We start from the raw sequence: 16,349 nt of genomic DNA, 5'->3' as shown, positions 1-16,349 counted from the left end.
AAACGTAACTGTGACTCAAATGTTAAACATAACCGCTAATTCTCCCTCCACAGCGGCGAGATGACACGCTTCAACACCTTGAAAAGAAAACAAATCAGCACTTTACAAATTACTGCGTAATGTTTCAGCGAGGCCAAAGTAACACCTGAAAATAGCTTGTATTTCTCAACAATTCAAAGCAGTACATAATGCATGAGATTAGTCGAGTGAAAATGTCCTTGGAGTTTGCTTTTACAGACGAGAGAGCAGCACTCAGAAACTGATATGCAAATTAAATTCTCACAATGTCTCACAATAACAAGCTACACCCTTGTCACCGACTGCACTCGTGTGATTTTTTTCCACTTGAAGACAGGGTGCTGAAACACATCACTGAAAGCAAATATTTTTATTTTTAATGTACATATGAAAGAGAAGTGTGTAACCTGAAGTAAGCAAAGCCATCTCTGACTTATAGTGGGTTAATGTGTTTCTTGCGATGATGAAGAGCTTGATTCGTCATCCTTTATGTGCTCGTTCAGCATTTTAAAAATACCTCACTGCCCACCAATGTTTATTTGGATGACTTTAGTCCAATCACAGCATCCAGCCGGCTTACTGAGCAGCCAGAGACGGCGGGGGCGGCCGCTGGGAAGCAGGACGTGCAACTCATACAAGTCCCACATCTTACAGGCTTTCATACAAACTTCTGATGTATGGGGTGTGCCTGAGTGAGTAAACACTTTCTTTGCGCTGAAACGATGTGCAGACCCACACCACAAAGGTACCCCTTCCTCCGCTGTCTCTGTCCCAAACATACAACATCCTCTCGCCTACCTCCTGCCTCGCTCCCCCTTCAATGATTTACATCCTCATTCACCGTGAGCGTGACCTTCTATGGTGACAACGTTCACACTTTTTTCACCCTTCGCACAATCTCGCCTGGCCTGAAATTCACAGAAGCACAGCAGGAAGTGAGATATCAGACAAAACATTTTACTTATTTATTCTTTACCCTTTAGATTTAGGCATTCTGTTGTGTTTTATTGCAGGAGGAGTATTTTTCCTCTATGCATTCAAAATACAGCTCATTTTAGAAGGGCTGCAAAGTTCTCATCACGAAAACTCTTTTTCTTTTTACTCATTCCTCACTGGCCTCTGGAAATATTCGGGAAATGTCAAATGAAACGATCTCGTGTTGATTTTTGCTAAGATTCAGTAGAGAACTGATTCTTACTCTAAAACAACACTTTTAAACCCAATGCACTCTGACAAGCAGCAGAGGAGCAGCTGGTGAAACCACATATTTATTCTCCTTGTTTCTTCCGCAGCTCTGGACAATTTCACTTCTTGTAAAACTAGCTAGCAGCCACGCTATCACCAGCAGAACGAAGGGATACTCTGTAGGAAGTAGGACACATGCCTCCTCAGATTACTCTTTCTCTTCTACAGATGCACACATCACAGAGTCGCTGGACAATAGTAGGTCACGGTCCTGTCTGCAGTTCCTGCAGTAGCACATACTTTGTCTCTGTTGATCACATTGTATGTTGAATCTTACTGAGAGCTCACAGGTCAGAACTGTGAGCTCTCCAAGAATGTGCATTAGACAAAACATAGATAAAATGTTTAATGATGGAGGTTAAAGTCCTGCTGTAGAGTACCTGAGCCAGATTGCACACACAAACAAGTGGGGCTTTCAGTTGTGCTGTGTCCGTCGTTACTAAGTCTACATGGCTTTGACAAACCTCTTGAGCTGAACCTGACGATGCGATTACATCATCTAACACAAGCCTACGTGCTCCGGTAGGTCTTGATGATATCTTTGATTGTCCTCCTGCAGATGGGGCAGCACGCGTTGGCCATCTTCTTGAGTTTGAGGCCACAGGCGTAGCAGAGACACATGTGTCCGCAGGCGTAGAGGACCGTGTCCACCACGTTTTCGTAGCAAATGGTGCATTCATCGCTCCACGAGCCCGAGCAGGACGGGAAAGTGGGGGACTCTGGGTGGCTGGAGAATGGAGAGCTTGGGGTTGTACCTGAGGTGATGAGAAGAAAGACATTAGAGATGTGTGAGTGAGTGTGAGACAGAAAACAAAAGAGGAAAACAAAACCCTCCAAGTAGTGGCATTGCTATGCTTATATGTGACACATATATCTAACTAGGAAAGCGATACTTAGGTACCAAGTCGATACCAAAGTTCAGAAGACATGGTGGTACTTGTGTTTTTTCTAGTATCGTATATGCCTGGGATGCAATTCTTCCAGGCCTGACTGGGCAGCGCATCCGTCTACAAGTGTTCTAGTCTACCAGCACAGGTACCAGAGCAACAACGACATGTGAAAGATGACAAGTGCAGCTACAGCTTCATCTTGACAAGCAAAAAATAGGCTTCTCCTGAAAACTCAATTCTTTACAACGGGAACACCACATACATTACGCTCGTGATACACAGCGTGACAAGGCACTAAGAATCTATTTTGCATGTGTTGCCTATATCCAACACACGTTTTATTTAAAATTTAAATACCCCTCCCACTCTTTTTCTCTGCTAATGAAGCTCCATATGCTGCCATTATCTGCCAGGAGTTTCCACGTCATGCTCTCTGCAGCTTGGGACAGCAGTGATGTCGGGGATCACTGCTTCACATCACCAAGGTAAACACGTGCTTCTTGTCTTCTTGTCTTGGTGCTTGCGGTTCAGTCAGTGTTTGTGTGCTGCCGACTGTTTTATTGCTGTCCTGAATGTCTACATTTTTAATCAGTTTCATAAATGAAAGAAAAGAAAAAAAACGCATCTGGACAGGAAATACTAATGCACAGGGAAAAAAGATAGAGAGAAGATAAAGGAGTAAACTGGAGCACTTGGACAAACCTGTGGAGGAGGAAAAGACGGTGTAGTAGCTGGAGTTGAGGCTCGAGTTGAGGTTGATGTTCATGGGTGTGTTGAGGTTGGGCTCGGAGTTGCCGCTGCAAAGCATCGTGGGGGTGTTGGGTGTACAGGATGGAGAGCTGGGCACTGACGGGCCTCGAAGGTCGGGGTGTGGAGATGAGCCTGAAGGTACAGAAGAGACATCTGGGTCACACCAGTAAGTGTTCAAAAGAGCCAAATGCAATGCGTTCCTAAGTGGGCGTCACATATTTCCATCATTCACACTTTGAAGAGTTTAGTCAGAGCTGATAATTAGCAAAAGGAGGAGACTTGATGTCCTGTTGCATCTCTGTTACTGTCTCAGTCTGTCACTCTCCCTCTAACACGCACATTAAACCTCCTCTGTAACCAAGCAGATGACTTGTGAGTCCACAGCGTCTGTGTGAGGGTGTGTGAGTGAGTCAAGAGCTCATGAGTTTGTGTAGTCCCCCTGCTTCTTCCTTCCTTCCTCCTTCATGAGCCCATGATCCCTCTGGGTAGGGTACAAAATGCTTTCACAGACTATCTGTTGTCTGTCTCTTGTGATCCGTCCCCATCCGCACCCCATAACCACCGGCTCTGGCATCAGTTCTCATATTGGCAGCTCATCTCTCCTCACAGACCAGAATACCGACCCCGATTCCACAGACAGATTCTGATCCAGTCTGCCTGGCAGGCACACGCCATTGTTGTTTACACATTGTCCTTCAACTGACCATGGCAGAAATATTGCTACACTGTCGGGCCGGCCGCTCACTTGGCACTGCCATCCTTCCATGTGTCAAATTATCTAATATTGCTTGTTTACATCCCATCCCACAATTTGCTTGTCCAAATTTTCCTACAATGACAGTGTGGAGTGGAGAAATGGCTAAAAAAAGAACCACAGATGCTGAGAAATTGCTGAAATAATGAAATACTGTTGGCTTAAAATAAGAAAAGGACACATTTATGTGGTCTGTTGTTAGCAGAAAAATGTATACAGTTTGTTGCATAACTCTGTCTACATGCTCTGATCCATTGCTCTGAACTCATGCCTTTTCTTTGGATCGCTCCAACCACTGCAGTCTCAGTTTCAGCCTACGTAAACAAACCATAGTATCCTTTTAGTCATGCAACAATCAGTTTGCTGCTAAAAAATCAACACACGTAGCAAAGTATGCATGAATACAAACTCTGGTAATCCATGCTAAAACCCTTCCATAATTTGTGTGCTTTTAAGTTTAGCGCTGGGATCAATGTGTTCTTACCACTTTGCTGAGGCATGCTTTTTTGAGAGTCATCTATTTATCTATCCTTTATATTATATTTTAGAGGGGATACAGAGGCACGTATGCGAACTGTAGCATTTACACACCCTTCAATTACCTACTTTACCATGACCTACTGTACGTGGCAGCCCGGCTGTTAGCAAATGTCTCGGTCAACTTTAATAAGGCAGAATGGATAACCTTCATTTCTATTCATGTACCCTTTCATCAAGCGTACCTTTCATCTTCTCTTGTATTGTGAATTTACTGCTGGCTGTGCGACCAGGAATGAGTATGTGAATGTTTTTAGTTATGCAGACTGTGGAGGAGGCTTATTTGTAGTTGACCATGTGGTGGCTTTCAGCACTTATCAAATAAAACGATCTCTGCCATACCCTATTGTTTCCTTGGTTAGGGTCTGAAAGAAGTCAGGTTTGAAACAGATTTTCTGGCCACTTGGGGGCAGCAGCCCGTAAACATTACACTAACATTGACCTTTTTTTTGCTGTTACGGCAGACATGTTAGCAAACAGTTGCTTATTTACACACATAAATATGACACCAAAATATCCCAGATACGGCTGCTGCCATCTTGCGCTGGTGACGTCTGCGCCGGGCCCTCAGGGAGCTAATTTTTGTCATGGCTTAACAGTATAAATACATCTGTCACATGATGCCATTGGGCCCCAAAATATTTTTTCCAAAAGACTTACACTGTGGATAACATCCCAGCAAAATAAATCCTTGGATCGGAATTTGATAATCTTGGTCTGACAGCATTCATAAAGCCTTGTAGAGTTTTATCCCCATTCAAGTTAGCGGAGTGCTAAACTGAAAGTAGCCAGCTTGGCCGACAGAAATCTGGAGTGTGCCTGCTCTAAGGGCCGCACAGTGTGGAAATATTGATTACCCAGGTAATGTCATACTGGCAAAATTCAGCTTTTTTTGGGCTTTAAGTGCCACTAAGCAACTCTCATAGGAATGAATGGGGCCCCGCCTTCAATGCTGTATCCATTTCTCTTACTACATCCATGGTCTGCACCGTCCCGAGCTCTGCAGTATCAAGTTCCCACTGTCCAACCAATCGTGAGCACACAGAGCTGTCAATCATGATGTTAAACCAACTTTTACAGCATCAAATTACAAGTTATAACCGAACTTATCAGAAAAATGAACACTTGAATTCTCATCAGTGTGATAAGTAGTACCTAAAATGACAGAAAATATCTTTGGGAAAAAATTATTTATGTTGGGGCGGCATCTGGCTCAGTGGGTGGAGTGTACGCCTCATGTGGGCTGCGTGTCATCCCCATTCTCTCTTCCCCTTTCCTGTCACTCTCTGGCTGTACTATAATAAAGGCAATACAAGCCCAAAATAATCTTAAAAAAATAAATAAAATTGATGTCTTTGACTTTTTCGTTTGGCCCATGTTCCATCCACTAATGTCAAGGAGGCGGGGTTTATGACCTATACTGCAGCCATCCACCAGAGGGCTTCACTTTTGGGAAGCTGTCATGTTGTCCGCCTTTATTACAGTCTATGTTTTACACATCCAGCAGTTATGAAGCGATGTTAGCATTCATTCGGAGTTGTGTTTGCGTCCATCTATAGCGCATGCAAGTCCAGTTTTTAAGCTAAGTTTTGTTCTCCGCCAACTCCTGAGGGAAATATCTGTCTCTTTAGCTGCTAGCTTAAATGCTTCACTGTGTACACCAGCTAGTTGCTCACTACGCCATAACAGCACAGAGAGTGAAGCAGAATATTAAGTTGCTGGCTGGAGAACCAAAACAGTGAGTTTTAAGAGGCCCAAATCCTCCATAGAGCTGCAGAGTCAGGTGATAATTCTCTGTGGGTTAGTCAGTAAGTGCGACCCCCCTTTCAGATACTCATTTGATCAATTGTTGATGTGAAAATATTGATTATAGCAGCTTTAAACCTACAGCTGAACCCATTTGTAACCCCACAGCAGGACCCCTGTAACGAGGAAATACACGACTACTGAAGGTCGTTATTGATTCTAAATATCTCCCATGACATTATAAAGATAACACGGACAAAATGACCATGTGAGAGCAACAGACTCCCATCTGTTCCACTTCACAGGCTTGACAACACCCAGCCATGACAAACTGTCACTTGCCTCAGTGGCTAGATGTTTCCATGGCAACTCGTGGCATGAAGCTGCAGCGAGTGGGTGAGCAGAGACGTCACAAATGCACTCCCCACAGCTGGAGTGGGTAATGACTCGGAGAACGCTCATACCCCAAAGAATCGGTAGAGAGAGGAGGGGGGGTGAGAAAATGCACGAGGAGAAAAAGGAAGAGACGATTGGAGGACCCGTGTTAAGGGAACAAGCTGTGGGTGGAAAACCCAGCATCTCAAACCTCCATGCAATTACATTTTAATAATGCATATGGAGGGCATCATAAGGAGCTATCACGGGCCCCCTCCTGATACATAATGCTGGCTGCTGGGAGCCCACGCAAGACAGAAATAACCTCCTCAGCCCTGGTCTGACTGACTACATGAAAGAGAGGAGAGGAGAGACTCTAATCCAGAAATGAATTATGAGAGAGAAGTGAAACAAATTCTAACAAACCAATGCATTTGTAGCATTTCTTAAGTTTAAGAAAACTTTCCCTCTAATTATAAATTTCCTGTGAAAAGATGGCTAACCTGCTGGGACAGAGTCATTATCAGCCTAGCCAGAAGACAAGACTGGAGGGGGAACGAGATTGTTCTCAAAGAATTAAGACGAATGTCTTTATCTGCGGTGACTGTAAACAAATCAAAAGCACTCACACACAGTGCTCACTGCACTCTGCAGTATTTCAAAGTCAAGTCATAATACACTAAGTCCAAGCAACGCTCGAGCCCCATCTTATGAAAAATAGAGAATTTAAAATCCTTTAAGTGCAGGACTCTTAAAAACTAAGTGAGTCATACTAAATATTTCAAACTTAAATTGGATTTGCACAAAATGTGGTGAAGCTTATTTACCTCTTTGCTGAAGATGTGTGCTGTGTGTTAAATGTCCTAGAAAATAAACTCTTAGCAATATCAGAGACTTTTTACATTCTCCAAACTCTGTGAAAATTGCTGCAATATACAAAGACTACGTCCTGAACAATATAAACAGTAAAATTGTCTGAAGACAAGAAGCAAACAAACGTCAAACCAGAAAACTACATTCCTCCCCCGTCGTCCGAAGCATATCTCCAGCCTGTGATCATCACCACAGCGTTTACGCGGTATGTGTCGTCATTAAACCACCATTTTCAACAGCTCCTGAACCTGTTTGCCATTATATGTTCTTATTCTGCTCATTTTGAGTCAAACAGTCCTAAACTGTGCATGCAGTCCCACATCCAGGCAGCCAGGATCGTGATTAACTTCAGGTAATGTGGTATCATTGTGTGAAATCTGCTGGAATCAAATGCCGCTGACAGAAACTCTGTTCAGCTGCAGATACAACGTTAACATTCATATGCAAACTGCGGGGGATAGAACGAATGTAAATTCCTAAGAGATATATGAGTTGATAAAAAGTCAAGAGAGCAGCCCAGACAGCAAAGTAGGGGGAAACTATTTCATGACTCGGCTGAGTGGGAATTCAGCCTCCAAAGGTTATTCAGGGATCACAGACTGCATTACCTTCTGAATGGAAAGTTACAAATGACATTGTGTAAAGAATTATGGAACAAGCTCGAATTCCTTGAACCGTGATTTGTTTTAATATTCAAAGTGCTGCTAAAACTAATGCTTATAAGAAACTGTTGATCTGCGTAGGTCCCTTTTCTTTTAACTTGGACCAAAAAGGCTAAAATCTTAGTTTGGCTCTTTGACTTGGAGTCGTTATTTTCCTTCGTCAGTCCAAGAACATGGAAAACAGCCCACCTGAGTCTGAACAGGAATAAAAAGGCAATGGAAATGAATGAAAGTCAGCAATTATGTTTGAAACCTGTGTTTTCTGAGAGAATAATAACCGTGATGGAGTCCCTTATTGTGAAAACTTTCCATTTTGGCTGTTGACATTTATAAATACAGTTTGCTTTGCTTCCCCAAACAGATTGAAAGGGACAGTTCATCCCCAAATCAAAAATACATATTTTTCTTCTTACCTGTAGTGCTATTTATCAGTCGATATTGTTTTGGTGAGAGGCGCTGAGTGTTTGCGATATCAGCTGTAGAGATGTTGGCCTTCTCTCCAGTATAATATAACTAGATGGCACTCTGCTTGTGGTGCTAAAAGTGCCAAAATATATTTGAAAAATTCAACAGTAATGTCTCTTTCCAGAAATCCTGGTAAGAAAGGAACTGTAAGAAAGACCTGGTCACTCCGCGATAATACACACACCTTGTTGTGAGCAGTTAATGTAGGTAATGTAAATATGTAACTAATTACTCTCTACCGAACTACACCACCCAACCATACAGTATCACAATGCAGAAAGAAGTGTGCATCTACTCATGGCCAAAAGGCTTGTGCTCTCTTGTCCTTGTGACAGCTTGAGATGTGAGAATTTTTCTAGACGACCAATAGTCGTTATTGAGGGCCATTAGTCGACTAGTTGCCTGCATGTTTATGATATTAATTTGATTATTAAATGGGTCTGAGACCGTACTAATGAACCTTCATTAACATAGGCCTATATTTTATCTACAAGTGCACGTCACACACTGAGCGAGCCGCCTGTTAATGACGCTGTGGGCTAATGGGCATGTAGCTACTGACATGTTTCAGATGATACGTCATGTTTGTAGTCGACCAATGAAGATGAGTTTACATATCACCTTGGGTTCGTCCTTCAACTTCTCAAAATGATCCCACACTTTGGATTTCCTGCCTGACATGTTATTAACTAGCCTGTGGAATAACCACAAGTACCAGCCCTGGAAAGTAACGTGACTCCTGTCTGACTGCTGAACGTGGCCATTTCCTGTGTCTGTCCTTTTCAAATTAAATTCCCACATGGTCCAGTCATATAGGTTTTGATTTATTTTGACAAGGCGTAGCTCCTAATAGAGTTTCATGTTTTTTTCTTTTTCCTGTGAATAAGCGACCCATGAAATCATGCCGACTAATGACCCTTCTGGTCGACTAACGTTTGGTTGACTATTAGAGGGCAGCCCTAATGTAAACATTAATGGTGTCTTCCAAGGTGTGCTAGCAGTAGATGCACGCTTCCTTTTGCACGGTGATATGGTTGGTGGGTGTAGGTCGGGAGAAAGAAAATAGTTCCTACATAAAACTGCTCGCAACAAGGTCTGTGGATTCTCTTGCTGTTGTGTTTTTCAAATGTATTGTATTGGCAAGAAGGCAGAAATTTCTACGGACGATATCTCAAACATTTGGCAACTCAAACCTAAACAATCTACACTGATAAATAGTCCTAAAGGAAAGGGGAAAAAACTGTCCCTAAGTTTTTAAGCTGTTAACATACAGTCTAAGTTGAGGTGAGCGTACCTAAAATCCTGAGTTGTGTGATGGTGCCGTGCAGACCATAGAACATCCAGAGTGGTCTGGAATTATCGACACACAGCTGCATCCCTGCACTGACGCCGTTATGGCTCATCATGACCTCCCCTTCTGCGTTCACCACAAAGCCCAAGATATCCCCACTGTGGAGTGGCACCGCCACCCGACACACGGCCCAGAATTCCTTTCGGTCAACCAGGGACTCTGGGTTGGACGGGAGGTCACTGGGCCTCAGACTGGCTGGGTCACATGATGTCACACCGTACGAGAGAGACCCAGGCCGTGTGACACCTGTCTTCACCTTCACATACACAGTCTCTGAGCAGCGCATTGGCCGGCTGGTGAACACCAGGGTCCTCTCATCACCGCGGTGATCCAGCCGAGCCACCGTGTGCTTGTCCAGCACGGTGACATGGACGCCGTGCACCGAGTGGAAGTGCAGATCGGTGTCCAAATGGCTGGGCAGCAGCGAGCACTGCTGCGAGTTCTGAGAGTTCTGGGGCACATGGCAGGAGGCGGAGCTTAAGCGTTGTAGCCGTTCCTCTTCCTCATCATCTTCCTGCAGATGCGTCTCCTGCTGCTGCAGGCTCAGGTCACACAGGCTGATGGAGAGGCGAGGGTCATCACCGTTTCGCTCAATGGAGGCCCGGTGGGCGGCAGCAAAAGAATGAGGACGCAGGCAGTCCAGGGGGACCATCTCGCTGTCTGTGGAAAAAAAACACACACACACACACACACACACACACACACACACACACACAGGAATGTTATATAATGGCTTGTTTGGTGTTTTGAAGGGAAGATTCAATCTGAACCAACACATAATGTCTGAGGCTACTGCAGTCACAAAACTCTCCATTTACTGTCTCTCCAAGTGGCCACACAACCAAATTAAATTTACGTACCCACTTAGTATTCTGCATATTCCCATGTACAACACTGCTTTGTTTTACATTCACTGTCTGTGCGCTGTTCATTCATCATACCTGTCACTATAAACAAATGGTGCCTTGCGGCTCCTGTGCTTTATAACATATTCATTCTAATGCACTCTCTGTACTAAGGCTCGACAATATGAACAAATACGTCAATGTTTACATACTTAGAAACATATCAGGACTTTAAGTGGGGGCATGCTGTAGCTGCAGGCCTGTGGCTACATCACAGTAAAAGAGACGTAACAGCTTTATGTAACGTGGAAGGATAAGAGATGCACATGAAGCCACAGTGTGACAATAAAGCTCAGCTGTGTTTGAGACACATTTCTTGACTTATCTTCTTATTTTTAATCTTTTTGGAGTGTTGAAGATGCATACAATATTATAAGCTATTAAATCTGAGGACTGTATTTTCAAAAAGGCTTTATTAGTTTGCCATCAGGACTTACAGTGTATGTATAGTATACAGTGGGCTATAATGAGTCCAGGCTGTTCACATAACAAACTGTCTCTGCAGCAGTGACTTGATGTGCTGTATTCTACCTCTGTGCACTGTTAACATTTTAAGTTACGTGTCTGGATGCTAAAAGCAGCCTTTTTCCGATCATTGAAAGGGAAAGGCATCCTAAAAACCGTATCACATGTCTTGTCTCTCAAAAATAACCCTTCCTATCCTAATTCTGCACACTGTAAACTAGAAGCCACATGGGAACATCGCTGCAAAAAAGAAAACAGAAAGAGCGTGTGTCTTTGCGTGCACACACTCGGTTCAAACGGATCTGCATCGCGGCACGCTTAGGGACACACTGCCAAATTTAACGCAGTCCTCCAACACGAGCTAAAATTAGCCTGATTGGACATTTGAGGAGAGCGAGGAGGGACAGGCCGAGGGATGAGTGACATGATGGCTGAGCTGTGTGGCTCTTAGCCTCGACCTGCTTTGGGCTTCCCCTATGGGAAGTTGGATGAGTGCGGCAGAGGAGGCAAGGATGAAAAATAGGGTGGGGTGGACACTCGAGAGAAAGGGCATACCTCACCAGCTCCTCTTTATCACACAAAGACAGCACATCTCCAGCCAGCCGCTGATAAACTGCTTGAACTTAATTACTTCCTCAGTCAAGAGTGTCCACAACCAAGCATGAGGCTCTTATTATTAGCAGCCTTATCATCTTCAAGGCAAAGTTAGCCGACTTTAGGCTACAAGAGATCATTTCTATTCTTGCTGTTACGGCTTCCCGCGGTTCACAGTTTCTGTTTTTTTGAGAGTGGCACAGCAGTCAAAACAAGCCGTGAGGAGAATAGCAACATTACATGGGAGTTTCTACCTATTGCAGAAAAACAAGATGTACGGAAGATAAGAGAAGACAAAACAATGAAAGATAAAGACGTGAGCCAAATAAATATGTATGATCACTTCCTGGGTTTGGTCTCAAAGGAGTCTGGGGTAGTATTTCACACATAAAACACCTGACAAATACGAAAAGCAATGAGTCACACGGTGAGGTAACACAGCTTGAAACGCACAGTACGCTATGTTTATCTGCCGTGTCCTATGATGAACATGTGTTTATGTGTGTACACCAACATTCACAGCGTGGTTGCATGACAAGGGGTTAAGAGCTGCTCTCGTAACAACCATACAGACATAGCAGAGACATGGCTGGTACAGTCAATCCATACTTTCTATAGCATTTAAAGACCAACATTCAACCAGGGTACCTGAACCCTATGGTGTACGGGGAAAAATTGGGAGCTCAACCAATTTGATGATATGGAAATTATAATTTGATGAAGATATCCATATACAAAGTCAGGTATAAAAGTTACGAAACTATTAGTAAGCGATCACAGAACAGAATTAGCTAGAGGAACAACACATTCGCACTCTGACCTCGTCACATATCGACAATTGGTCATGGACTTTCCACGTTCACATACAACATAAAAGGTACCCTGGCTGCATTGGTCATTGACATTCTTGGACATCATGTCAAGTTCTGCCTGTTACATGCATTGTCTTTAGTTGGTGTTTGTTGGACCCATCCACCACACCTCTCACCTGCCCCACTAAGACTTTCACCGCCTTAACGTTCCTTCTTGTTCTACTGCGTTTCCCCTTGACGCTGCGAAGCGCTGTTAAACCAGCCACGTATCATGCTGACATTAAAGAACAGCTTTGTTGCCAGTGTCGGCCCCCACAAGTCACTGCCCAACGACTTCGGAGTGAGACCAGGTTGAGAGAAAATGGCTAATTGGTTAAAGGAATACTTCACCCCCCAAATGATCATTTTATATCAATTATTCACCCTTTTTGCATGTCTCCATGGCAGACTCAAAAGAATCCAAAAACAGAGGAAGATCTTCATGACTTAAAGGTAAAAAGGGGTCCGTGTCTAACGAGAGTAAAACTACATCAAACATCTGTTCACAAACTCTTACACAACTCATGCAATGTACATGTAACCTATGTCTCATTTATCCAGTCGTACCCTCAGTGCTTCCCAAACACATGCTATTTAAAACTGAAAGTGAAACTTACATGCTCTCTTGAAAGCCAGACTCTGTTTACATAACAGTAATTTTACCTCGCTGAACATGGGAGCTGCTGGTCTACTGTGGCCTCAACTGGTAGTTTGTTTGTGTTACTGTGTGACTTTGGTGAATCCAAACTAACCCTTTAAAACACCAAAGTTATAATCATATTGCATGAGTTGCTTGATAGTTTGTAAACAGATGTTTTAATAGTTCTGCTGCTGTTATACATGGACCCCTTTTGCTTCAATTCACTGAGAATTTTCCCTGGTTTTGGATTCTTTGTTCGCCATGGAGGCATGAGAGAAAAGTTTTCTTCATGAATTCAACATTATCATGGGGTTAGTGACTGATATACAAATGGTCATCTGTGGGGTGACGTATTCCTTTAAAACAGTGGTTCCCAACTGGTGGGTTGTAGTCCAAAAGTTGGTCGCAGGTCCATCCTGTATGGACCGAAGTGACTCACAAACATGTCAAGTTTGTAAAAAACACACTTTATTTTGAAGTACAACAAATATTTTTATTTTTAAATCCCCTGCTGACTTAATAATGGACAGCTAATTTACAGAGACAGTAAACTAGCTTGGCGACATGGCCAGACACAAGTATGACACTGAATATAATAAACTTTGTGGACCTTGAACTAATGACTAAGGCAAAATCTGAACCCCCTGGCTGCACCAGTTAGGAACCATTGCTTTAAAATAATGACTTGTAATGGATAAATGGTTAAAATAGACAGATCCACTAATTAAACAATATCCAGTTTATTCAAACAAACACATTGGGGCCGTGACGGGTGAAGGGGAACTTGGGTTCATCTGGGGCTGTGGAGGTGCATGTGACAAAAGAATAGGCCGGGAACCACTGACTTGAGATATTCAGACAGCAATCTTTTCATCTTTTTGTAGCTGGAGTGTAAACACTCAGTGTTATTACTGTTGATAAGAAGCCAACTCTTCCTCTCACTGCTCACTCATTAAAATGTCACTCACACACAGACAAGTGCCGTCTTGTCTTTTGTCCTCTGATTTATGTTAGAAAATTAAGCACGGGCACTCACAGAAAATTCACTGCAGCTTAGCGTGACACGCTAATAACATCTGGCAAGGCTCCAGTGGTTTTACAATACCATGCCATGAACATAATGGTGATTATATTCAACTTCAAAAATTTTAAGTTCAAGTCCTTGAAACTTTTGAATAGCAGGTCTGAACCACTTTTTTGGGGCACGAAAAAAATACAGACGTGATCAAGTGCATAGCTGCGATCATCCAAGTAAAATTAAGTGGTCTTTGAACAGCTCCAGCTACTCAGTCTCAGAGAAAAGCTCTGATTAAATAGAGGAACACATACCAGACTGACACTGTTCTGCAGGGTCAATGGCTGACCTCTTGGCTATGGCTTTTTATTAAGCACTGAGAAACTCGCTCGAACATTACAGGGATTTTCTTGGCTTTGTGGAGGAAAGAACACACCCAAGCCAAAACGCACACCTGCAGAAAATCCCTCTACCTGTTTTAGGTTTACCTATTCAAACAAGTCGCAACCTTCAGGGACAGAAAGTCTTAACGCAATCCGGAAAAACCAGTTCCTGGAAAGTAAATGTGATGTTGGCAAACAGGGATATTCAGGATATAACTGAAAAACTGGCATCCTGTTTCACTGGAAACACATGCCAGAATGACGACTAACGTATTGCGGTTAAAACCTGTTTATGCTGCCAACACAAACAGCCTGGCTCCACCTCATCTTAAAAATGCCTGCCTGTATTACAGTACAGTAGTTTTTGATCTGAATCGTTCAATTCAATTTTTAGGTATGCCTTTTTTTAGTCTTGAACAGCCCTCAGTCAGACAATGGCATGGTACTGAATAGATGAGGGAGGGTTCAGTTGATTCCTCGGCCCAGTGGAACAGGATTAGGAGGCTTCTGGGGGCTTTAGTGAGGCTGCAACCTCTATACAAGGTCAGCTGCACCAATTGTGTTCGTGTATGCATGTGTGTGTTTGGGGATTTGCCCTAAGTATGCATGCCTAGGGGGCCTATCCAGGGCTCCGTCTAGAATGAGTGAGTGAAGTCATCTGTCATGAGAAAGGAGGCTGCGGAGGGGAGGGGGTGGTGTGTCTGTCCCAAAAAGGAGAGGGAAGGGCTTTCACTTATCAAAGTAAAAAAAAAAAGAGAGTGAGCACCGCGGGAAAATCTGCATTGATGAGCTTTTAAGGAGTGGTATCCCGGTCAAGATAATGGCACAAGTATATGAGTGTGAAGCAGGAGGGGGCTAAAAGGCTAAAGAGCGCTATGATATCGATACACAAGGAGAAGTCCAACAGTTTGAGTATGTGAGATGCCATGTGCAACAGGAGCCACATGTGTGGCGTTTTTCAGAGATCAAGTTGAGTCTCTGGTTTAGTGCCAGATGTTTCTGAGTTTTGGACGGTGATCGTGGAAATAGAGTTGACAAACGGCAGCAGTAAAAACGACCTTCAGCACTTCAGGGATGTCACAAGGGCACAGTTTTTCCGAGGCCAGTTAAAAGCTTAGCTGAAGTGTCTCTGTGCATAAAACACCACGCACTTTCACACAGCCCTGAGTCCTCTTTTTAACCAAATACTTGACTTGAGTGTCCTCAAAGTGTTGGAGTGTCCACTGGTTGATGAAGTGTCTTTGGAGTTTCAATTTGATCTCATACACATTTCTCCAATTATAGATTAATCTCATTGTTTTTGTCAAAACAACCTCTACGAAAGCTGCACAGATGGACGCTGAATACACACATAATCCACAAGAACACATTCACGTCTTCACTGGGACTTGACTCTGGTCATCTGAAAGTGATTAGCCGCCTCTCCGAAGGCTTCCCCCTGTACAGCCCGGCTCCCATGGATCCAAACCTGACAGGCTCCATTACGATTTCTATTTTGATTTCTCCGCAAATCTGTTCGATTCCATCTGGGCCGATTAAATCCCAGCTGAGGCACAATAGCCTGTCCAGCGGCATTTATTTTGGTTGAACAAATCAAATAAATTCCAAGCACTGAGATCACTTGAAACAGAGCTCGCATAAATACATAGACCCTAATCCTGATGTGTACATGCTGGCAGATGTTAGGTCAAAGGACATTTTAGTTTATACCAGGCCTCTGGTTTCATTGTAACCAACTGTCTGACAGAACGACTTTACTTCAGATATAATGACGGAGCAGAGAAGAAATAAAAGGAAAACAGATCTAGGGTAACATTTGCAATTGGGATA

The 16,349-nt window shown here is 43.4% G+C and overlaps 1 protein-coding gene across 1 annotated transcript in view; it reads right to left on the bottom strand.

Moving 5' to 3' along the window:
- Positions 1-385: 385 nt before the first annotated feature.
- LOC117250129 (E3 ubiquitin-protein ligase NEURL1-like) overlaps positions 386-16,349 on the bottom strand; it is a 38,442-nt gene continuing 22,478 nt past the window's right edge. The window contains exons 4-6 of the mRNA XM_078160521.1: positions 9,610-10,326; positions 2,856-3,035; positions 386-2,018 (exon numbers count right to left, since the gene is read on the bottom strand). Coding sequence (XP_078016647.1) covers positions 1,774-2,018; positions 2,856-3,035; positions 9,610-10,326 — 1,142 coding nt within the window. The 3' untranslated portion in view covers positions 386-1,773. The remainder of the gene's footprint in view (positions 2,019-2,855; positions 3,036-9,609; positions 10,327-16,349) is intronic.

Source organism: Epinephelus lanceolatus, chromosome 17 (assembly GCF_041903045.1).
Source record: "Epinephelus lanceolatus isolate andai-2023 chromosome 17, ASM4190304v1, whole genome shotgun sequence".
Lineage (NCBI taxonomy): Eukaryota > Metazoa > Chordata > Actinopteri > Perciformes > Serranidae > Epinephelus > Epinephelus lanceolatus.
This window is presented reverse-complemented; position numbering and strand designations above follow the sequence as displayed.